This window comes from Bactrocera dorsalis, chromosome 3 (genome assembly GCF_023373825.1).
Source record: "Bactrocera dorsalis isolate Fly_Bdor chromosome 3, ASM2337382v1, whole genome shotgun sequence".
NCBI classification, from domain to species: domain Eukaryota; kingdom Metazoa; phylum Arthropoda; class Insecta; order Diptera; family Tephritidae; genus Bactrocera; species Bactrocera dorsalis.
The window spans coordinates 45,404,958-45,430,198 of NC_064305.1; the positions used below are offsets into that span (position 1 = coordinate 45,404,958).

General features: G+C 36.9%; 1 protein-coding gene across 19 annotated transcripts in view; it reads left to right on the forward strand.

The window, feature by feature from the left end:
* The window catches only part of LOC115066185 (synaptic vesicle 2-related protein), a 795,221-nt gene that overhangs the window by 117,516 nt on the left and 652,464 nt on the right, over positions 1 to 25,241 (forward strand). For all 19 annotated transcript variants that reach the window (XR_007422134.1, XR_007422133.1, XR_007422132.1 and 16 more), the window contains one exon: positions 2,410 to 2,495. Coding sequence is in view for 16 of the 19 variants with exons in the window: in XM_049451314.1 (XP_049307271.1) it covers positions 2,432 to 2,495 (64 nt within the window). In the remaining 3 variants the exon portion in view is untranslated. The remainder of the gene's footprint in view (positions 1 to 2,409; positions 2,496 to 25,241) is intronic.

The window sequence follows — 25,241 nt, forward strand, 5'->3', positions numbered from 1 at the left end:
AAAAAAATCATATGGTGAAATTTCTAAAATTTTAAACTTGAGTCGAGCAACAGTACAAACAATTCTAAAAAACTTTAAAAAAACAATCTCGTAGAGACGTCAGCCTGATTCTCAACGAAGTAGACCAAAATCCAAAAGTAAATGCTCCAAATTTAACCGAACGCATAGTAAGTACGTCACAAATGAGTATCCAAACAAGAACAATAAAAAAAAATCTAAACGATAACGGATTCCACAGTAGAACACCACGGAAGAAACGTTTTATTATTGAAAAAACCGGAAACTTCGTTTAAAGTTCGCCAAAAAACACAAAGAAAAGGAAATGGATTTTTGGAAAAAATTTTCATTTACAGATGATTCTAAATTCACCCTTTTTGGTAGTGATGAAAGGGTTAAAGTTTGAAGGAAAACTAACGCCACGCTTGAACCGAAGAACGTAGTATCAATTGTGAAGCTCGGTGTCGGCAGCGCAATGGTTTGGGGAGTTGTTGCGGCCTCTGGAGTTAGAAAGTTGGACTTTATTGAAGATGAAATGGACGGTTATAGGTATAAGTCTTTGTTGGAACATAATTTGAAGCCTTTGGTGGATAATTTAGGGCTCGGTTCCGGTTGGACATTTCAATAAGATAACGATCCGATACATGCGGCGCAAATTGTTAAGGACTGGTTGCTTTATTATACTCCAAGGCAATTAAATACACCACCTCAAAGTCTAAATATGAATATTATTGAACATGTCTGGGAGATTTTGGAGCGTAGAATTAGAAAACACCAAATTTCTAGCTCTGCTATACTCTAAGAGCGCATATTGGGACCTTGGAACAGCATTACATCTGCAGCGTTGACAAATTTAGCAGAATCAATGCCACGGCGTCTTCAAGCAGTTATAGATGCCAATGAGGACACAACTAAATACTAAAACGTCTTAATAACTAGCATTTTGTACAGTTTTTTTTGCACTGAACTAAGGTATTTTTGTACTGTATGTAGACTTTTGTCAACACAATATTTGAGTTTCTATTCCATAAATTTGTAGTTTTATATTAATTAACGGATTTTTTAAGTTTGTTGTTATTAGAAAGAAGATTAGAATAAAACTGTATCAACACATTTTTCTAAAAAGTTTTTGTACTCTCACATCGAAGAAAACAGGGGGTGTATGTAGACTTTTGTCCGCCACTGTACATATGTTAAAATTATGTTATTTGCAAGTAACACGTTCTGCGTGAAATAATTACTGCAGAATTGCAGCAAAGTATCAGCAGAGGTCAACAGGGTTGCAGTACTGCGGTAATTATTAAGCAGCTCGAACACAGCCGTCGCTAGCTTTATCTCCCCTCACCGGTTCGTAAAATTTTACTTCATTGATTTGAAGTTATAAAAAGGTTCTGGTTACAACATAGTACACGGAAAATTTCGATTCATATACAGGTGTAATGAACATACTTATACTCAGATTCCTTTGTTATTGGGCAACGAAACTTAGTTATAACCACAAATCATGTCCGATTGTATAACAAAACTTTATTTGAAGGCTAAGATAGAAGATTTATTTGCTGCTCTTACTGTTATACTACATATCTTTCTTGATACTTATGTCTTTACTACAGATAAGCCCAGGATAAGTTAGATTATTTGCTTGGGGTATTAGGATTCTTTCATTTTTGATAAATGATCATATCTGGATATAAGTGCGCAACTAATGCTTCATTTAGTGACCGACTTGGTAGATATGCGCAAAACTATTTAAACAGATCGAGCAATGGCAACGTCTTCGGCTCGGTGTTTCACTTAACCTTTTTGGAGTTCCTGGTTTGCTTTAGCCGCCGATTTGATTGACTAAAAGAAGAAAATCAACACTTCACGCAAATGTATAAAAAAGTCACTAATGGGGAAACACAGTTATTTTTCAAATGTATAGGTTAAGTTTATCACGACTTAAATATACATATATAAATCGATCACCACTAACTGGTGGGCCATCTATTGACAAACAGCGAGAATTAAAATTATTCTTCTTAGTCCGTTTTGAGTACCACCAATTAATGCGAATATATTTTAAAGTGTGTATTTTATTTTGGTATTATATTATTATTTGTAAAACCACGCCCAGCTTCTCTTAAAATAAAGAAAAAAATTGAACGGCCCGTTACTGATTTACATGGGAGGTAGAGGATATAGCGCACGATGTGACAATTTTTTGTTCAGATATATTTATTATATATGGATTTTTGGTGAAAATTTTAATATGATATCTAATCTAAAAGTATGTAAATGCATGGCTGCGGCTCTCATATAAACTATACATATACATATGTACATACTTATGTTCCTATAAGATAGGTATTATAGCGTCATTTCATGATAGTTAATTAATTCTAACTATATTCTATAATGAATTTATTTTAGGTGACTGAAGTACAGACAGAAAATGATAAAGCAAACGCATACTGAGTTATTAAATATTGATGGAGAGTTAGAAACTCTTCCCGCAGGTAAGTGGCTGAATTATATTCTAAGAATTACATTGCTGTTCTGAACTTTTTGTAAATAGAAGAGAACGTATAGTATAGAGAAGGTTCACCGCGTTGCCAAACTTACGATATTTAATTTTTTGGAGGGGTACTGTTTTCTATAAGCGGATTTCACCAATATTTAACAGAGCGTCGAAAATAGCAGAATTGAGCATTTTCAGTGTTAAATACGTACGCTTACAGATTCCCTTTTTTACTATGCGCAAATGATGCTGCATATAATTTATAGATCGGTATACATATTGCATATAAACAAATATAAAAGAACCATACACATATGTAATGTTTGTACATTTGTTGCTGGAAATTAGAGAGCAGCTTTTGTCTACATGCAACAAATGTATGTTGGCTAGATGAGTTAGCGTCCCCCCTTCAACACACGTCCTTGGACGATAATTCACGACACCAACACGATCCACACATGAAGACCACACACGAATACATCACACATGACAACATCATACCGTTATGCCGTTATACAGCGTCATTCGCCACTCAGCAGCCCTTAAAAAGATCAGCAGTAACGAGCAACGGCCCTTTTTTCGATTCCCGCTCGTAGCGACAAAATATTCTCCGGCGGTCCGCAAGAGTGAAGCGAGTGCTGACAACAACGCGTTTTTTACAAGTTAATTTTTCTAAATACATACAAACGTTCAAAAGTGCTTTCTGATTTCTAAATACATACAAACGTTCAAAAGCGTTTTCGGATATTTAGATACAAACGTTCAAAAGTGCTTTCTGATATCTAAATACATACAACCCTTAAAAAGCGTTTTCTGATATTTAAGTACATACGTTCAAAAGTGTCTGCTGACATTTTTCCGAAATACAAGCGTTCAAAAGTGCTCTCTGATATTGTCACATACATACGTTCAAAAGTGTTTGCTGATATTTTCACTAAATACCTTCGCTCAAAAGTGCTTTCTGATATTTTCACTACATACATACGTTCAAAAGTGGTTTACAAAACAATTACAACTGGTTTTTACTAAATAAATTCAAAGTGCTTAACTGAGGTCAATAGGGAGTTCAGCGGAATAAACCTAAAGTGCTCTATCGAAGATCCTCGAAATCGGTGCAGTGAACGGTGGGGACACAAGTGTGAGACACCCAACCGCAGCAAGTGTCGTGGACGCCAAACAAGTGAATAAACATATGGTCCTTCGAGCCATAGTGACAGGCACTATGGATTGTTAAAAAAAAGAAGAAAATTGTGCGGTCAAATAACCAAAAAATATATATGTTTATACATATATGTGGAACATAAAAAAGTGTTGAAAGGTGGTGAAATAAAAATACATATGTACACACATACAAAATCAATAAAATAAGGCAGTGCTAAGCTTAATCACAAACAAAAAAAAAGGTGAAATTCAACAAAACAGAGATAATGCAAATATTAAATAAAAAAGAAAACGGTGTAAAACAGTAGCAACTAAAGGGTGATTTTTTAAGAGCTTGATAACTTTTTTTTAAAAAAAAACGCATAAAATTTGCAAAATCTCATCGGTTCTTTATTTGAAACGTTAGATTGGTTCATGACATTTACTTTTTGAAGATAATTTCATTTAAATGTTGACCGCGGCTGCGTCTTAGGTGGTCCATTCGGAAAGTCCAATTTTGGGCAACTTTTTCGAGCATTTCGGCCGGAATAGCCCGAATTTCTTCGGAAATGTTGTCTTCCAAAGCTGGAATAGTTGCTGGCTTATTTCTGTAGACTTTAGACTTGACGTAGCCCCACAAAAAATAGTCTAAAGGCGTTAAATCGCATGATCTTGGTGGCCAACTTACGGGTCCATTTCTTGAGATGAATTGTTGTCCGAAGTTTTCCCTCAAAATGGCCATAGAATCGCGAGCTGTGTGGCATGTAGCGCCATCTTGTTGAAACCACATGTCAACCAAGTTCAGTTCTTCCATTTTTGGCAACTAAAAGTTTGTTAGCATCGAACGATAGCGATCGCCATTCACCGTAACGTTGCGTCCAACAGCATCTTTGAAAAAATACGGTCCAATGATTCCACCAGCGTACAAACCACACCAAACAGTGCATTTTTCGGGATGCATGGGCAGTTCTTGAACGGCTTCTGGTTGCTCTTCACCCCATATGCGGCAATTTTGCTTATTTACGTAGCCATTCAACCAGAAATGAGCCTCATCGCTGAACAAAATTTGTCGATAAAAAAGAAAAGAACCGAACACTGATTTTGGTAATAAAATTCAATGATTTGCAAGCGTTGCTCGTTAGTAAGTCTATTCATGATGAAATGTCAAAGCATACTGAGCATCTTTCTCTTTGACACCATGTCTGAAATCCCACGTGATCTGTCAAATACTAATGCATGAAAATCCTAACCTCAAAAAAATCACCCGTTATAAAAAGAGAGAACGGGCGCGAAATAAATACAAAGCTAATTAATATATGTATAGCGGGCGCGAAACACAACAAAAATACATACATACATATGTAACTGAAAAGAGCGGGCGCAAACTAACCAAAAAAAAAAATAACAACAACCACATCAAATCAGCACCACCACAGCAAATATCAGGAAGAAGAGCCGAAGCAAAAGTGCGGAACTAGCACTAGCAACATTGTCCCCAAAAACCCCTGGAGGAAAATAAAGTGAGTCGTATCGATTCCTTTCAATATTTCTTTTTCTATTTAAACATATGCATTTATATTTAATAAATTCATTTTTGCGGTTTTTATAAAAGATCCATTAAGAAAAAAATCTGTTGCCAAACTGTATTTAGTATTCGGTTTATTTCCCGGTAAAAACCGAAATACCGCTAGAAACTAAACAGTTTGGTTTTACAGTAATTAATTATAGATTGCCAATTAATGCTTAACGTTTTGTTGGAAAACACAAAAATAGATATCCGCAAAACCAAAAGCTGCTCTCTAATTTCCAGCAATACCCTCTTATACTTAGTCAAGTATAAGCAGGATTGCTCGAAATAAGCATAAGGCAAAATATAAGCGGACAAAAGAAATAAAAAAATATTAAAGCCTACATATAAATACATATATACTTTCATATGTGTAAATAAACAAAAAAAATCATACATGCATATATCCCACATTTTGTACATATATTATATCAACAATATGTACACACTTACTTATGTATATACATATATTGTACAAGGGTATAATTTGCTCCTTAATGTATATTATACATTGTATAACATAATATATGTATACGAATAACACATATACATATATGTATACCTTTGCTTATATATGTACATTCATACATATCCACAAACAATTGAAGTTGTGGAAATTATTCTTCTAATTTTCTTTTCGCGGGTTCTCCTTACTGGGGAAAAATATACCCCATTTAAATCTGTACAATTCAAATAACATAAAAAAATTTTCTCTCAAATAAAGAATAAAAAACAAAAGTTAATACTGGCGGAAAATTTATTAAATATTTGTACAAGTCAAGTCGTGTATAGTCACATATGTAAATACGCATTGTGCTTCAAAGTCCACTTTGGCATATATGCCACAATACCCCTTGGTTTTTGATCAAAAACAAACAAGATTGTGTAAAATAAATCAAAGCGTAATAACTACATATGTACATACATGCATATGTACAAAGTGCAGTGATCTCTAAAACGAGCGCTCATTTGCACATAATAAACAAAACAAAAAAAAAACCACCCTATAAGACTTACGGACATATATACAAAAATTTTTGCGGTCAATGAAAAATAATTTGGAAAATTAAAGCGAAATTAAATTGAATACTCGGAAAACAGCTCTTATTTAACTTAAAAGAGTTTTCGGTATACATAAGCATACAGCGATTAAAAGCGTTTTTGTTTATTAATTTAATTCGAAACTCTTATTTACATAAAGAGTTCTCGTCCAACCATACATATACGAAATCTAACTTGGAATTCAGCAAATCATTTCAGTATATTAAAAACAAAAAAAAATTACAGGTTTATCGATTTCCTTTGCAGCTCTACTTACAAAGAGTCTTTCTGCGACATATTATACATACTTTTACACATATACTTCGATTATTTAAGTTACTGAAACATTTTGGTTATTCATTTCATCTTCTAAATGAGCTCAGACTCAAAAGAGCTTAAAACAACTCAGCTGCTAAAGGTCCCAAAAATGATTTCTGACGAAAAAAGTCCAGGTACACCTGCAGAAGCTACACGCTCGAAGCAAGGTGCTACAAAACAAAAAAGTCGGAAAGACATATCATTCTCTAAATTCATTTCTGAGAGTGACTGTCTAATAAAATAGTGCAATCGATTTGCTTCCTCGCCGATTCAAGAAAATTCTGAATCGGCGCTAGAAATAAAAGGCCAAACAATTGAAAATTTTTGGACACGTCTCCAGGCTGCATATGACGCAATAGTAGATGCTGACGATTCAGATCTACCAGAAAACTTTAAATCTTCTGCTTACGCCAAATTTGAAACCTTCTTAGACCAGTATGAAGACACAAAAATTATGATCGCAGATCAGCTAAAATTAATTAAAGCAGTTGCACCTATTCCACCTCCGAGAGTAGAGCTGCCACAAATTCAAAATCAAGAGGCAAGTTCGGGTATCCATCTCAAGGTGCCGCTTGTGACACTGAAATTTTCCATGGTGGTTATGAACAATGGCCGTCCTTCCGGAACATGTTCACAGTTGTTTACATCAACCATCCGAAATTATCAAATGCTCAAAAGTTGTATCACTTCAGATACAAAACAAAAAGTCAAGCAGGCGTCATCGTAAAACAGTTCGCATTAAATGACGACAATTTCCATATGGCTTGGGAAGCTTTGAGATCAAGGTACGAAAACGAAAGAATACTGGTAGATAAGCAAATAACGATATTGATGAACTTGCCCAAAATTTAAAAGGAAACAAGTGAAGAATATATGAAACTTCAATCCACTGTTTCCAACTGTTTGTCGGTTTTAGCCACACAAAACGTTCCCACAGACAATTGGGACCCAATTCTGGTAAATATATGCACCGCCGCATTATCAGAAACTAAATATAGTTGACCGAAATAATTTTGTAAAGTTAAAAACACTTTGCACAAACTGCTTATCACATGCACACATGCTTAAAGATTTTGAAAGCAAATTTAATTGCGTTTACTGCCATAAACGACATCATTCGATGTTACACATTACCAATTTTTCCAGCTCACCCCCAAACAGCGCAAACATAAAAAGAGCAACAGGTTTAGTTGCAACAACAAATTCAGAAAACTGCAAGAAGCACCAAGCTCCTCAAAGGCGTTAACAACCCAAACGCTACATAGCGAAAACAACAGTAGAGTACTACTACCTACAGCAGTCGTCTCCATCGAACACCGAGGAGAGCTGTTTAAACTCAGGGCCTTATTAGACCAAGGATCGCAACGATCATTTATTGCGTCTAGAGCACAATATAGGCTACAACTGCCTACAAAATTAAATAGTTCAAAACTCCAATAAAATCTGCCCCATTACCCTAATTTCCCCCCAAGCGGATAAGCGCATTCAAGCAGAAGCTATTTCTTACCGCAAATAACAAACATGCTTCCAAGCTATCATATAAATAGCAAGCATTGGCAAAAGGTTTCACACCTTAAGTTAGCAGACCCCAACTGTAACCCCCCGCTCAAATAGATCTTCTATTAGGCAGCGATCTCATACCACAGATAATACTCGAAGGTATTGAGAAAATTACAAAAACACTTCTGGCGTAAAATACCATTTTCGGATGGACTAGTTGCGGAACCAGTTGCCACGATGACAACTCAAGTTGAGGAAATCTCCAACGAATACCTCAATACGGAATTCAAAAAATTTTGAGAGTTATTAATCACAACCCCTGAAGATCGGTATTGTGAGGATTTTTATAAAACCACAACTACTCGATCAGAAGATGCCCGGTACGTCGTACGACTACCACTGAAGCCGGAATTTCCACGCACACTCGCCTTAGGTCATTCCCGCACCTCTGCTATCCAACAGTTCTTAAGTATGGAAAAAACCTACTTAAACAAGTAAGGAAGGACTAAGTTCGGGTGTCACCGATCATTTTATACTCTCGCATGATAAAGTGATAATCGGGATTTCATTATCCGTCATTTACATATTTGTTTATTTTGGTTCATAATGTATATATTGTATTATACAGAGAAGGAATCAGATGGAATTCAAAATAGCGTTATATCGGAAGAAGGCGTGGTTGTGAACCGATTTCGCCCATATTTCGTACATATTATCAGGGTGTTAAGAAAATATTAAATACTAAATTTCATTGAGATCGGTCGAGTACTTCCTGAGATATGGTTTTTGGTCCATAAGTGGGCGACGACACGCCCATTTTCAATTTTTAAAAAAAGCCTGCGTGCAGCTTCCTTTTGCCATTTCTTCCGTAAAATTTTGTGTTTCTGACGTTTTTTGTTAGTCGGTTAACGCACTTTTAGTGATTTTCAACATAACCTTTGTATGGGAGGTGGGCGTGGATTTTATCCGATTTCTTCCATTTTTGAACTGTATATGGAAATACCTGAAGGAAACGACTCTGTAGAGTTCGGTTGACATAGCTATAGTGGTTTCCGAGATATGTACAAAAAACTTAGTAGGGGGCGGGGCCACGCCCACTTTTCCAAAAAAATTACGTCCGAATATGCCCCTCCCTAATGCGATCCTTTGTGCCAAATTTCACTTTAATATCTTTATTTATGGCTTAGTTATGACACTTTATAAGATTTCGGTTTCCGCCATTTTGTGGGCGTGGCGGTGGGCCGATTTTGCCCATCTTCGAACTTAACCTTCTTATGGAGCCAAGAAATACGTGTACCAAATTTCATCATGATATCTCAATTTTTACTCAAGTTACAGCTTGCACGGACGGACGGACGGACAGACGGACGGACGGACGGACAGACAGACATCCGGATTTCAACCCTACTCGTCACCCTGATCACTTTGGTATATATAACCCTATATCTGACTCTTTTAGTTTTAGGACTTACAAACAACCGTTATGTGAACAAAACTATAATACTCTCTTTAGCAACTTTGTTGCGAGAGTATAAAAAGGCGAGCTGAAACCAGAATATGATAGGGTCGTAGAAGAATACCTCCATTTAGACCATATGGAGGAAGTCAGCGCTGGCGAAAAAATCATACAAAGTAAATACTACTCGTTTTATTTGCCACATCATGCAGTAGTAAAGCCAGACAAAAAAAACCACAAAGGTAAGAGTTGTCTTCAATGCGTCAAAATCCACTAGTTCAGGAAATTCCCTAAATGACATTTTATTTACGGGACCCACGCTTCAGCCAGACCTAATGCTGATTATCTTAAATTGGCGTATCTTCAAATACGTCTTCAAAGGGGACGTCGAGAAAATGTATAGAAAAATAGTCGTACATAAAGACGATCAAGATTTTCAAAGAATTATTTTCAGAAAATCCCCTACTAGTCCACTACGCGACTTTAAGTTAAAAACAGTTACCTTTGGCGTCAACTGTGCTTGATACTTAGCCATTCGAACACTGCACGAATTGGCAGAGAACACCAAGTCAGAATTTCCTCTGCCAACCTAGGTGTTAAAAACGCAAACGTACCTCATACAAATATCATGTGCATCAACTTTTTGCAAAAAAAGAAAAGATTACAAAATTGCAAAATATTTCTGGGTATGCAGGTTTATTTTTATTATTACACTAGCTGACCCCGCAGCCGTTGTCCTGCGTGAAATTATGTAGTTTGAAATGAAAAGAAAGTTAAATTTATCATTTCATTTTTTTTCAATGTAACGCAGCTTTATAAACAACATTTTTCGGTTTCTGTTCCGGTGTACAGAAAAGATGGTTTTCCAACTCGTGAGCACGCTACGGCCATGTGAAAAACATAGCATTTCCAAAATTATGCCTCACACTATGCGACTATCTTTAGGTCCTGTTGACTGTCATCTCAAATTCAATTTTCACTGGAAATGGAATACGTTTGAACTGAAATGGCAAATCGTTAGAACTCAAAGGAATTCGTAGGATCAAGCATTCTATCCCTTTGTACTCGATAGGTGCGTCACAATCAGTCGGGTTCCATTACACAGTTTCGGCGCATGAAGATTGGGAAACATAATAACGACAAATCCTACTTTGAGACGCAAATGATGCGGTGGCATACCAAGCCTGTCCTAAGAATTTAGGAATACCACTGGATAATTCACGGCGTCTTCTTCATAGTCAAGACGATCGATCGATTTGTATGAGCGCAAGTCTCCCGGAACTTGACTTTGAATCTTCCAGTTGAAGTCAACAACATCGGTATTTTTGGCAGCTAACATTGTGTGTGCACTTAAGGAATCGTAGTTATGATAATTTGGCCAATGTCCGAACATTTGTGATGAGTTCATCTTTCGTGAATTGATAAAGGGAAGATGGAATTGATATCGAACCACCGGAAGTATCAACCGAAATTGAACCATTTCGAATTTTTAGCGAAGACGATGTAAAATCTCTTTGACAATGTCGAGGTTTATATCGAAAAGTATGCGAACTTCATTTTCATTCCAGTGATTAGCGTGTTCCAGCATTTGTAATTGCTTGCTTACTTCTCCAAAACTTGCACATATTCCCATATACCATTCACAGTATGCAATGACTCAAAAAAGGTGAACCGCGTACATTAATCAATAGCAACCGAAGGTAGAAACAATCGTCGTTTTTCGGGTGGATTGTGTAAATTCGTCCTAATGCATTAGTTGATAAGACACCTGGATGTCATCTACTGGTTGGCCTTGCTTTCGGCGTAATTATTTCTTCGACGATGCATTCCATGTACAATATCAAGGTATTTTCGAATAGAGCAATGTTCTCACAAACACATCACTGACGAAAGTTAAGAAAAAACTCATCAATGTTAATTTTGTTGCTGGCGATGTTTCCACTGGCTATACTGTATTCTCTGGGATGAAATGCACTCTTTGGCCATTCTCCAAATTAACTGCGAGACGCACAACAGTCGGAAAACGTTCATGAATTGCAAAACTAAATATCCCACAAATCGCTTTATTGCAGTTCACGTATCGACCGTATCGTTCAAGACCAATAATCGCCATGTTGCTTCCTTTGGTGACGTACTTACAAACGTATTTTATCGATTACACCAAACTGCAATACTCAACATTGATATGAATTTTGAATGTGAATTAGACAACAGTGGCGAATATGGTACGATCCATGTGTTGTCAACTTCGATACTCACGCCTCTAAATTGAATGCTATGTAAATGTTCTGCCATTGTCGTCTGGTGAGCAACGCCGATAGAGTGGATATCCATCATTTCTAGTTTGTGTTTCCGAAAGAAAAGTACGTGGATACTGTTTCGTGCATTTATTGACAGACATTCAAACCGAAGTGGGGTTGTGGTGTCCACAAGGTTCATTAACCTTATTGGTTTTCATCACTTCGTATAATACTGGATCTTTCAATGCATCAGGAATTGCCGCATTATTGAATGATGTCATCAATTTGATCTGGTGTAACCACCTTCCACCATCCAAATGTGTGCGTGCGGCAAGCCTCTCTTTTGGCACTCAACAGAGTACATCTAGCATCTAACAGCACCATATATGCGTTGCTTCAAGATAACGTCCATCGAAGCTGTTGAAAAGTCTTGCTATGACATCGTGACGATCGCTTTCTGATTGATCGCGACCCATAATACCGCACGTATATCATCGCATCCTGGGAGTACTCGTTCATGTGGCTTGGGCTGCTAATGTATGTTGATGCCAAAAAGAACGATATAAGCGCGACCTCTTCATGACATCGTGACAAACTTCAAGCTGTAATTGATCACTTTGTGTGAGAAGCACATAACATTTTCACGGAATAATTTTCAAAAATTTTTGAAGCAAACGCCAAATTTGAAAGATTTAAATAATTGAAAAACAAAACAAAAAATTGAATAAAAACATTTGTATGGAAAAAATTAACTTTTTGAAATTGTTCCATTTTCCGACTTTTCCTCATGAAAGACATACAGGTTCTTTATTTCTAAACCTTTCCCGATCCACGACGAACAACCTCTTAAAATTTCATCAATATTGGTTCAGCCGTTCTCTTGGCGTTACTAACGAACAAACATTCATTCGTTTGTATGAGAAAAAGAAAAGGGCAGTTTTCAGGGGTTTTCCGGCAATTTTTCGCATTGTTTTCTCCGCAGAAACCATTCCTGAACCTCAACGAACATTAAAAAAAAAGAATCATCAAATTTGGTTCAGTCGTATGAAAGTTATGAGCGTACATTTTGGCGATTCATTTTTATTTATATAGATAAGATATAAAAAAACAAAAAATAACAAATTTCAAGTATTTTTTTAAACTAAAAAACAAAATGTAAGTTTTTTTTTTTTTTTTTTTTTTTTTGTTTCGAAGGGGGAATCTTTCATAGATACCGTCAGTAGACGGCATGCACGATTTATACTGTACGCTAAGGGTACACCTCTTTCGGGACCACGCACAGTATGGTTGATCTTACCATGCTGAACTTGCGTAACAGTACACCTACGTACTAAACCCTAACTCCGACTGCAGTTCACTAGTCCTACGGTACTACCGTTAAGCATTTCTTCGCAGGACCAGGGTCAGCCAAAATTTGGCTCTTCAGGGGCTCCTTTCTGGACTACTCTTCCCTATTTCTTCTGCTCTCGCTACTTCGTTGCCTTTCTTTGTTTCTCAGTTCCTGTAGGGCAATTGCGGACCAATTCTTCACTCTATTCCACACGGTTTTGCTTTTTATCATGTGGTGCACGATATTCTCTGGAGTGATACGTTCGTTGATAATAGCTTCCAAGTCGTTTCTTTCTGCTTCAAATTTCGGACAGTAAAAGAAAATATGCTGCGCGTTTTCGCTGTCATTTCCGCAGAATGAACATTCCGTCCCGCTATCGTGCCCGTATTTATAGAGGTACTCTCGGAAGCATCCGTGTCCGGTCAGGAATTGCGTCAGGTAGTAATCAGAATCGCCGTTCTTCCTCTCAACCCATGTTTTCACCTTTCTGATTAGCGTATATGTCCACCTTCCATTTTCTGCCATGTCCCAGCGCCTCTGCCACTCACATAAACTTTCCTCCCTTTCTTTATTTCGTTCTGCTGTTGTAAGACGCCTCCCAACGCTTCTTGATTTCTCGTGGATCCTTTTGATCTCTAGTGCCATTATGTCCGGTGGTATGATGCCCGCTATAACTCCAGCCGCCTCGTGCGACACCGTGCGGAATCCACAAATAACTCTTATTGCATTGAGTCGAGTCAGAGATCTTGCTTTCTTCACGTATGTCTTATTATGCATTGCTTGTCCCCATATGGGCGCCGCGTACATTAGCACCGACTGACTCACCTTAGCCAAGAGTTCTCGTCTGCCCTGGCTTGGTCCTCCAATATTGGCCATCATCCTCGACAGGACCACCGTTATGCGCGTCGCTTTTGCACATGCTTTGTCAATATGCGTGTAATAGTTAAGTCGCGTGTCTATTACAACGCCTAGGTATTTTAATGACTGCTGAGTCGTTATACTATAGCCATCAATATTAAAAGTAGCGTTTTCCACTTTTTTTCTACTGGTAATTAGCACTGCTTCCGTTTTTTGGGCTGCTAGTTGGAGCTTTTTCGCCGTGAGCCAGCTCTTTATTTTTAAAGCGGTGTCCTCGCATAAGCTTTCTACCTGGTTAATTTCTTTTCCTACCACCGTTACCGCAATGTCATCGGCGTACCCGATAATCTGGACCCCTCTTTTTAATGGAAGTCGAAGCACTCCGTCGTATAAAATGTTCCACAGTAGTGGACCCAGAACTGAGCCTTGTGATACCCCTCCCGTCACCCTGTACTTTTTTGGTCCATCATCGGTATCATAGAGTAACAACCTATTCGAAAGGTATTTGGAGATAATTTTCAACAAATACTTTGGTGTTCTTTTGGATTCGAGGGCGCTCATTATATATGGCCAATACGCAGAGTTGAACGCATTTTTTACATCAAACGTTACGACTGCACAGTATTCTTTTGTACCATACATCCACCTCGTTCCTTCGATGGCCTTGCTTGCCACATTTGTCACTTTTGTGATCGCATCGATGGTTGACCTGTGCTTACGGAAACCAAATTGGTTTTCGGCGAGTCCTGGATATTCTTGCTCCAGATGCTTCTCAAGTCGTACGCATATAATTCTCTCTAAGATTTTTCCAAGCGTGTCCAGCATGCAGAGCGGACGGTACGAGCTTGGTTCTCCAGCCGGTTTATTAGGTTTCTGCAAAAGTACTAATCGCTGCTTCTTCCATATTTTTGGGAAGACACCTTCTCGCAAACAGCGCGTAAAGAGCTCTGAAGTTTTTGCTTATAGTAAATATTTATATGTGCATTTTTCTATGCCTGTAAATCTTATTCATTTGAGTTCAACTAAAAGACATCTCTACTTTAATAGTCAATAGTTTTGCCCTTATTTTTAAAACTAAATTAAGCCGCTTTGGCATAGAATTAACTAATGACTGTAGAATAGTTATGTCAATATTGGCCCATTCTTGCTCTATGGCTAATTTAAGGTGACGTAATGTCTCAAACTGCCTTCCGTTTTGGAAAACACGTGCAGACAGGATCCCCCAGATATTTTCGATCGGATTTACTTAGATCCGGACTTATTGCTGGCCATTGTAATACGGGAATTTGCCTGTCATTAAAGAAGCGCTTCGTAACCTGTGCCGTGTGGATTGAAGCGTTATCCTGCTGATATGCCCAGTTATCACCACAAATATTGCTCGCAAATTCTATCAACTCACTGTCCAAAAGATTTACATACATACTAGCATTCATTTGAGTGGATATACGAGTATAGCATATAGGTGTATAGGGCCGTCCATATTGAATTTTTTCTCGTCACTAAACACTATATTCTGCTACTATTCGGCCCAGAATTGGTATTTATTTGCAAACTGCAAACGTGCTATAATATGCTTTTGCAAGAGCTTTGGTTTAGGTACTATGGAGGTGCGTTTGATAAACTTATTTTCATGAATAATTTGAACAATTCTATTCCTTGGTTTTTGCAGTCTTAACTTGGTCCGTATTTGAACGCTACTCATCGAATCCGCTACTGCTAGCAGTCGAATCATCCGTTTGCACCGATCATCAATGTTGGTTTTCCGTCCGCTGCGTCGCACTGTACCATAATTGGTGGGGTTTTTAACAAATCTTGATATACAGTTTCGATGCCGCTTTAGTCTGGATGCAATATCGTATATTTTGGAACCGCTTTCATGCATTCCTATAGTTATTCCTTGTTCCTTGGCTGACAAACTAGTACCACGAGGCATTTTAGGCTTAAAGTTAAATAAATGTATTAAAATTTCAAATAATTCATCAAGTTAATACACCTACAATAGTTTTGCAATCAAATTTTCACACAAAAAGATTTATCCGCGACAATATCAGCAAGAAAGATCAGCTAGACTGATTTTGCACTTATAAATATTTACTACGCAATACCCAATGCACAAGCACATTCTTAATGTAACGGTACAACGAAAGAGAGCAGAATGAAACAATTTTCGTTGCATATTAACAGCAACATATCAGCCGTTTATTCTACATTCACCAAAATTGAACAGTGAACAGTGAACAAAAAATATAAACAAAATCAAAAATGCACATATATGGATATAATTATTTGTATGAGGTATGTTGACGACATTTTGTCTGGAAGTCACAGTCTTCCACAAGCATACGAATCCTTATCACAAGTTATAAGAGCCCTCAAAACCGCAGGGTTTCCACTGAAAAAGATTACTGCTAATCATTCCGATATAGTAAAACATATACCGAAAGAAAACTTGTTGGATACTAATTTCCTTAAATTCGAAAAGGAAAGTACAACAAAGACTCTGAGGATTCAATTGAACGCGATATCTGACCAGTTTTCATACACTACCGAGTCAATATCTGCATTATCCGCCATTACAAAACGCCAAATTCTATCCTCTGTGGCAAAACTTTTCGACCTCGCAGGATGGCTTTCGCCAATTATGATACAAGCCAAAATCCTGATACAAGAATTATGGCTAGATGGGACCGATTGGGACGAACAAGTAAAACCACTTCGTTTAGAAAAGTGGTCACAGTTCGCGAGCAATCTAAACGATATCTCACAGATGCAAATCCCACGGTGGATAAACTACTCCCCCAAACACAAAGTCGAATTACACGGCTTCTGTGACGCCTCTGAGAAGGCATACTGTGCCACTATATATGTACGCACACAAAGCGATAACGCGACCACAAGCCACTTATTAGTAGCTAAGGCTAAGGTGGCTCCTCTAAAAACGCTAAGTCTACCTCGACTTGAGCTCTGTGGCGCCCTTCTACTCGCAAAATTGGTTTCCATGGTGCAGACCCACTTAAACATGAAGAAATACAGATTGCATCTCTGGTCCGATTCTGAAATAGTTCTAGCCTGGTTGGAAAAACCACCCCATGCATGGAAAACGTACATATCTAATCGTACGTCACAAATACTTGACCTAGTGGGGTCAGCCACTTGGCGACACGTAGCCAGTGCTGACAATCCTGCCGATTTAGGTACAAGAGAGTGCAAGCCACTGCACCTTGCCACCACCACCCTCTGGTGGAATGGCCCCCGATGGTTGACAGAATCTCCCGATTCTTGGCCAAAATCGCCCATGCTCAATATAATTGCCCCAGAAAGTCGAAAAATCGACTGCTTTCACGCAACATTGGATGATAATGACATCCTTGAGCGATTTTCATCGATCCCTCGTGCCCTTCGAGTTATCGCTTACATGCTAAAGTTCGTAGAGCGACTCAAAAATAAAATTAAGGGAATTCACCCAGAATCTACCCAATGTGATACATTGACGCACCTAGAATTCCAAAGGGCAAAGGTCGCACTAATCGCATCCACTCAAATGCGCTACTTCAGCCATAATATCTCACTATTAAGAGAATCGAAACCCATTGATAAAAGGAGTTCCATCTTGGTTCTTAACCCATTCTTGGACACGAAAGGTTTGCTTCATGCGAATGGTAGGCTTGCTCACTCAAGCCTGACGTACAACGAACGCCACCCTCTAATTATAGCAGAAAAATCCCAACTTGCCACATTACTCCTCAATTATATAAACTTACTCATGCTTCACGCTGAACATCGCCTAATGCAGCATATAGTCCGTCAAGAGTTCTATATTCCCCGTCTTAAGCCCCAAATAAAGAAATGCATTTTCATGTGCAAGATCTGCACTATGCAAGTTAACACAATATAAATTCATATAAATTCGCTGACATCAATGTCTGCACAATTAGGAGTCAACTTACAGTTGAGACTCCTATTGCAACCTTAGCTCAATGGAATGCGCTACACGCGCATCCGTTCTCCCAATCATTAGGTAGGTGAGCGAAACACGCGCAAACCTAATTGTGATGACTAGGCAATTATAGGGCTCGAGCTAAGCTTGATGGTGGCTTGCAATAGAATTAAGTTTTCAGTTTTGTAATAAAGGGGCTCGAGCTAAGCTTGATGGTGGCTTGCAATAGAATTAAGTTTTCAGTTTTGTAATAAAGCTCCACATAAGCACATAGTGCTGCCAAGAAAAACTCATCGTTTTGTTTTATGTGGCGCCCGAGCAGGGACCGCGAAAGTTAAAAATCGTTCACTGATTTATATTAGCGGCTTCAAAAAAAAAAAATTCTGGTTTGGCCCCGTAGTAAGAACACAACACGTGTTCACGAAAAGGACGGTCCGTACGGACCCGCCAAACAGAAGATTAACATAATCAACAAGAATAGAAAAAAAAACTTTTTTTACATTTTTAAAGAAAAAATAAAATAAAATTTTTAAAAATTTTTAAAGAATACCAAAATTAAACGAACTGAAAAGGCAAAAATCATCAAATAACGAAATCAACAAATAAAGCTACGTGCAAAAGAGAAAAAAAAGGTGCAACAACATTCATCAGCTTACTATTAACCAGCAATCAACCATCTAAGGACATAATGCAGTGGCTAGGATTACTGTAAGTTAGTCTAAATAAAATATTTGTTACTAAATAGATAATATAGAAAAAAATTATTAAAAATAAAATTTTTATATACCAGAAGTAATATTAATAAATTATAAAGGAAAGGTTCATATTTTTCATCTTTCAAACGTGAAATGGTAGTGAATCAAAATGAGTCAGGAAGAACAAATAGCATCGACATTGTCGAGATTAAATCCGCACTCATCCAGCACTAACGTTTCCCCTCCTAACATCCCTTCCACTTTCACTCCTAATCAAAAAAGAGAACTCGTTTCGTTAATATCGGAAACAGTTTCGACCATACTACACCCACAAACCGAAGAAGAAGTTAAACATCCTGTAGATTTTAGCATTAACGTGGACGCATCCGAAAGAGTTCCGGATGTGGTAAAATGGTTAAGAGAATTTTCGGGTAAAAACGTAGAATTCAGTTCATGGCGGAAATCGGTAGATAGAATATTATTAATGTACGGACAGAATAAGAACACCCCAAAATATTTTGCTATCCTGCATAAAATAAGACACAAGATTGTTGGCGAAGCTGACACGACCCTTGAGTCTTACCGCACCCCATTAAATTGGGGTAAGATAAAAAAATGTCTGGTGCTACATTATGCAGACAAGAGAGACGTTAGCACGTTGGAATATCAAATGACAACACTTACACAACGGGGTAGCACTGTTGAAGAATTTTATCAACAAGTTTATCAATATCTCTCACTTATCTTAGACAAAATCGATTGCCTGGAGTTAGGTGAAGAAGCTTTGTATGCCATGACAACGACAAATAGAGAAAAGGCACTTGACACATTTATAAGAGGTCTGAACGGTGTCTTACCCAGTCTGTTAAGTGTAAAGGAACCAACCAGTTTACCACAGGCTCTCAACATGTGTCTCAAATTAGGCAACATGAATTACAGGACGTACCATACAAATAGTATCAGTCGCTTGCCGACCAATACCAAACCTATTAGCCACAATCAACCAAGATCATACTCATTCAAACCCCAAGTAAGACCCTTTTACCCAGAACTTACAAATGTTCACAACCAATCCCTTAGACCAAATTCGTATCAACAGTACGGACAAAACCGACACTACGTCACAGTGCAACCAAACTTTAGACCACCTCTTCCTCCAAAACCTCCTACACCAATGGAAGTTGATCGCTCTCTTCAAACGAAGCAAATAAATTATCAGAATAGGCCTCAGTATCAACAAAATCAAACAGTTTATAATAGGCAGCAAACATTCAGTAACAAACCACAAGCATTTAGTAATGAACTAGCGCAGGCTAATAAAAATCAAGCTAGTAAGAGACCACCATCACAGATAATACAGGCTCCTAAATAAATGCAGATCTACAATACTGAAGTTACAGAAACTGACCCAATAGAATACGATAATGTAATATTAGAATATCCTGAAGGGTACTACGAGTCTTCGCAGGACTATCAACCCGAATACAACGAAGAACAAGAAGAGATCGAAGCAACCCCTAGTGACAATATCAATTTTTTTAGACTAAATTCCTCATTGCCATACTATCGTTTCAAAATGAAAAATGGCAATGAACTAAAATTTTTATTAGATACCGGATCGAACAAAAACTATATTAGTCCAACTTATATTAGGAACCCCATTCCGAACAAACCCTTCATTGCAAATTCTGTTGGTGGACCCGTCAAAATTACTCATCATGCTAATATCAGTGTTTTCGGTGATGAAATAGGTAATTTAAAATTTCACATTTTGCCCAAGTTAAGAACCTTTGACGCCATAATAGGTAACGATACAATGAAAAGTTTAAACGCAGTAATTTTTAGTAAAGAGAACTATTTTACATTACTCAATAAATACGAATACCCCATCCACCAGTTAGCAATTAACTCTATTGCACACACTACATTAAGGCTAAATCATTTGAGTCCCGAAGATAACGAAAGATTAAAACAACTCTTTAACTCTTGCCCAACATTATTTGCTGAACCAGATAAAAAAGTAACATATGTCACAAACGTTAAAGCCGAAATTAGGACTAAAGCCGATAGGCCAATATATTCCAAAACTTACCCCCATCCAATGCCTTTAAAAAAAGAAATAGACAAACAAATTGAGGTATTACTTAAAGATGGCATTATTCGACCATCGAAAACTCCCTACAATTCTCCAGTATGTGTCGTACCAAAGAAAGAAGACGCCTCAGGATTGAAAAAATTCCATATGGACGTAAATTGAACGAGGATACCATAGCAGATAAATATCCCATTCCAGATATTACCACTATTCTAACTAATCTAGGATCAAATAAATATTTTTCTACAATTGACCTTAAGAGTGGATTCCATCAGATTGCTCTTAACGAGGCAGATATTGAGAAGACCGTCTTCTCCATTGCCAATGGGAAATTCGAATTTACTCGACTTCCATTCAGCTTAAGAAATGCCCCTGCCATTTTCCAACGCACTTTGGATGATGTGCTACGAAAACACATCGGCGTTCGGTGCTACGTTTATGTCGATGACATAATTATCTTTAGCAAAAGTAAAGAAGATCATTTTAGAAGTCTTAAAATTATATTTGAAACTCTCGAAAAAGCGCATTTAAAGGTACAGTTCGATAAATGTGAATTTATCAAAAAGGATATCGAGTTCCTCGGTATAATAGTTGGCCAAAATGGAATTCGCACTACACAAAAAAAGATAGAAGCTATAATAAATTTTCCACGGCCCAAAACTGTCCATGATTTACGCTCCTTTTTAGGAATGATCGGACATTATCGCAGATTTATAAAAGCGTACGCACAAATTGCAAAACCTCTGACTGAAATACTGAGAGGAGAGCTGGGAAGAGTTTCCAAGAATCAGTCTAAAAGGACACTTTTAAATCTATCAGCACAACAAGTAGAAGCTTTTAAAGACCTGAAAAATTGCTTGACGTCAGACGATGTTACACTTCACTATCCAGATTTCGAAAAAGCTTTTGAGCTTACCACGGATGCTTCAAATTACGCTCTAGGAGCCGTACTCTCCCAAGACGGTAGGCCAATATCCTTTCTGTCAAGAACTCTAAGCAGAGCAGAGGAAACTTTTGCCGCCAATGAAAAAGAAATGTTGGCAATAATTTGGGCTCTACAGTCCCTGAAATGCTTCCTATACGGATCAAAAAAGGTTAAGATTTACACTGATCACCAACCATTGACCTTTGCTCTCAGCAACAAAAATACTAATGCAAAAATGAAAAGATGGAAGGCACAATTGGAAGAATATAACCACGAAATCATTTATAAACTCTCACGACCACCAATCGCTAACTTAAATTCAATGACTGTCCACAGTAGTGACAGCTCTTCCGAAAATTTAATTTCTTCAGTAGAAATACCCATTAACGTCTTCAAAAACCAAATTTTCATATCAGAAGATTCCAAAAATTCATACAAATTCGAAATAGTTTTCCCTATGTACCATAGGCACTTAATAACTGAAACAACCTACAATGAAGAATCGCTAAAATCGCTTTTAAAGAAATATCTTAATCCATCGGTAATCAATGGTATAAAAACCACAGAGCCCATTATGCTAAAAATCCAATCAATCTACCCTGTACATTTCGCAAATTACAAAATTCGTTTCACACAAATAGTAGTTGAAGATATTACGAGGCCCAAGATAAAATAATAATCGAGGAACATAATCGTGCTCACAGAAACGAAAAAGAAAATAAGCTACAGATTTTGGAAAAATATTATTTCCCCCCTATGTCGAAAAAAATAAAAAAATCGCAAAATTATACAAAGTTTGTAAAGAAAATAAATATGATCGCCACCCAAACAATGCAAAATTAGGAGTTACTCCCTTACCAGAATATCCAGGTCATACTATTCACATAGACATTTTCTCAACAGACAAACATAAAGTACTGACTTCTATTGACAAGTTTTCCAAATTAGCCATTATAAAGAAAATAGATGGGAAAAGTATAGACAGTATAAAAAACTCCTTAAGAGAAATAATATTTTATTTTGGAATTCCAAAGGATATAGTTTTCGATAACGAAAAGACATTTAATTCTCAACCAATAAAATTCATGTTAGAAAACGAATTCAATATAAAAATATTCACTGCACCACCCTATAAAAGCGAGGTAAATGGACAAATAGAACGGTTTCATTCAACAATATCAGAAATTATGAGATGCTTAAAACAGGAACACTCTGATAAAAATTTCGACGAATTAATGGAATGGAATATAACCATTATGTTCATTCTGTTACAGAAAAAAAAAACCGTTGACATATTCTTCGGTACACCTACCTCAAATGCCACTAATAGAGAAGAAACTATGAAGAAGGTTCCAGAAAAATTAAAAGAGAAACAGGAAAAGGACCTGCAATATCATAACAAATATAGAAAGGAAACTATTGACTATAGAACAGGAGACAAAATTTTTGTTAAACAGAATAAAAGATTAGGAACAAAACTTTCAAAAAGGTACAAAGAGAAAATAGTTAAGGAAAACAGACATTCCACTGTAAAAACAGAATCAGGTCCACAAAGATCGTATAAGAAACTAATATAATCATATCTCCTTTTAGATCACTAATTTCCATAACCCTTCACATCCTTTGCTACGCTTCGGTTGAAGTACTCGATTACTCTCGATCCGAAATTGTTATAATCGAAAATGGCATCGGGAAAGTGCAGTCTGGAACTTACAGGATCCTTCACTTCATCAACCTTACCGAATACTCCATAATCCTAGAGGACATAAAAACCCACTTCACAAAAAATATCCCACCGTCCCATCCCTTGCACCCATTCATTGCAGAAGAAATTAAAATAATTAATATTACTATCAACAATATAACACCAAAATATAAAGTAAAGAGGTCATTAAATTTTATAGGATCAGCATGGAAATGGATTGCGGGAAATCCCAACCATGATGACCTTGTAGCGATCAATAGTAAATTTGAAGATAGCATAGAAAACAATAATCAACAGCTAGTAATTAATATAAACTTTTTTGAAAGAATTAAAAATATTACCTATGTAAGCAACAGCATATTAAAAACACTACAAAATAGCAATGAATTAAAAGAAGAAATTGCAAACATTAACAGAGCAATACATTTTACCAAAGCAAACATAGTAAACAGTTTCATAATATCGAATGAAGAGGCTCACAAGATAAATGACATATTTATTGAAGAAAACATTCCGTTTGATTCTTTAGAAGAATCATTAAACTTTGCAAATATTCAAATAGCTATGAAACAAAATTTACTAATTTATGTAATAAAAGTACCAAAAACAAGGAATGAAATTTGTAATTGCATTTTAATAAAACAAATAAGCAAAAGGAACAATTTTGAAATTAAAATTTGAAAACGTTTTGAAATGTAATGAAAATTACTATGGAATAGAAAATGATTGTAAACAAATAAATAATGTAAAAATATGCAAACAAGACCAAATTGAAGATTTAAAAAACAAAAATTGTATTAAAAATTTGATAGAAAACAAACCTTATGATTGTATTATTACAAATACTTAACATGTAAGAAACATTGAAGAACTAAAAGCAGGATTAATTTTACTAAATAATTTTCAAGGAAATTTAACTATAAGTAATAATGTAACGAGACATTTAAATGGATCATTTATTGTAAATTTTTTTAATGAAACAATAAAAATTAACAACTTAAATTTTACTGCCATCGAAGCTCACAGCCTGAGACGATTGCCAGCATTAATTCATAGTTCAAATTCTCGATCCGAGTACGAAGAAGTACTATCTCTAAAGTTTATGAGAGAGTATAATATTAAAAATATAAAAAAAATTAGCTCTCTAAATTTACTAGTCAAGTCTAGTATGCTAACTCATTTCGGTATTTTGGTCGTTGTTATAATCACAATTATAACTCTTAAAATTCGGTCACGGAAAATTGCCGAAATCACTATTCAAAACGCGGAGCGATTCATATGCCGACAAGAAAAGTAGCAAAACATAAAAGTCTTAACGACATACCATACTTTTAAAGCCAATCGGGGACGATTGGAATTTCGGAGTGAGGAGTTAACACAATATAAATTCATATAAATTCGCTGACAACAATGTCTGCACAATTAGGAGTCAACTTACAGTTGAGACTCCTATTGCAACCTTAGATCAATGGAATGCGCTACACGCGCATCCGTTCTCCCAATCATTAGGTAGGTGAGCGAAACACGCGCAAACCTAATTCTGATGACTAGGCAATTATAGGGCTCGAGCTAAGCTTGATGGTGGCTTGCCATAGAATTAAGTTTTCAGTTTTGTAATAAAGCTCAACATAAGCATATAGTGCTGCCAAGAAAAACTCATCGTTTTATTCTATGTTGCACAAGCAGAAGTTGCGAAGACAGATTATGGCAGTACTTCCACCGGAACGCTACAACTTCGCTCTGCCTTTCACCGTTACAGGTGTCGACTTTGCTGGGCCTTTTCAGATAAAGGCGTCCATGCTAAGGTTCCCACTCTAATGAAAGGCTATGTGGCTGTCTTTGTCTGTTTTACGACAAAAGCAGTGCACCTCGAGCTGTGTACGAATCTGACAAAGGAGGCTTTTCTCGCGGCATTAGCTAGCTTCGTCGGACGACGC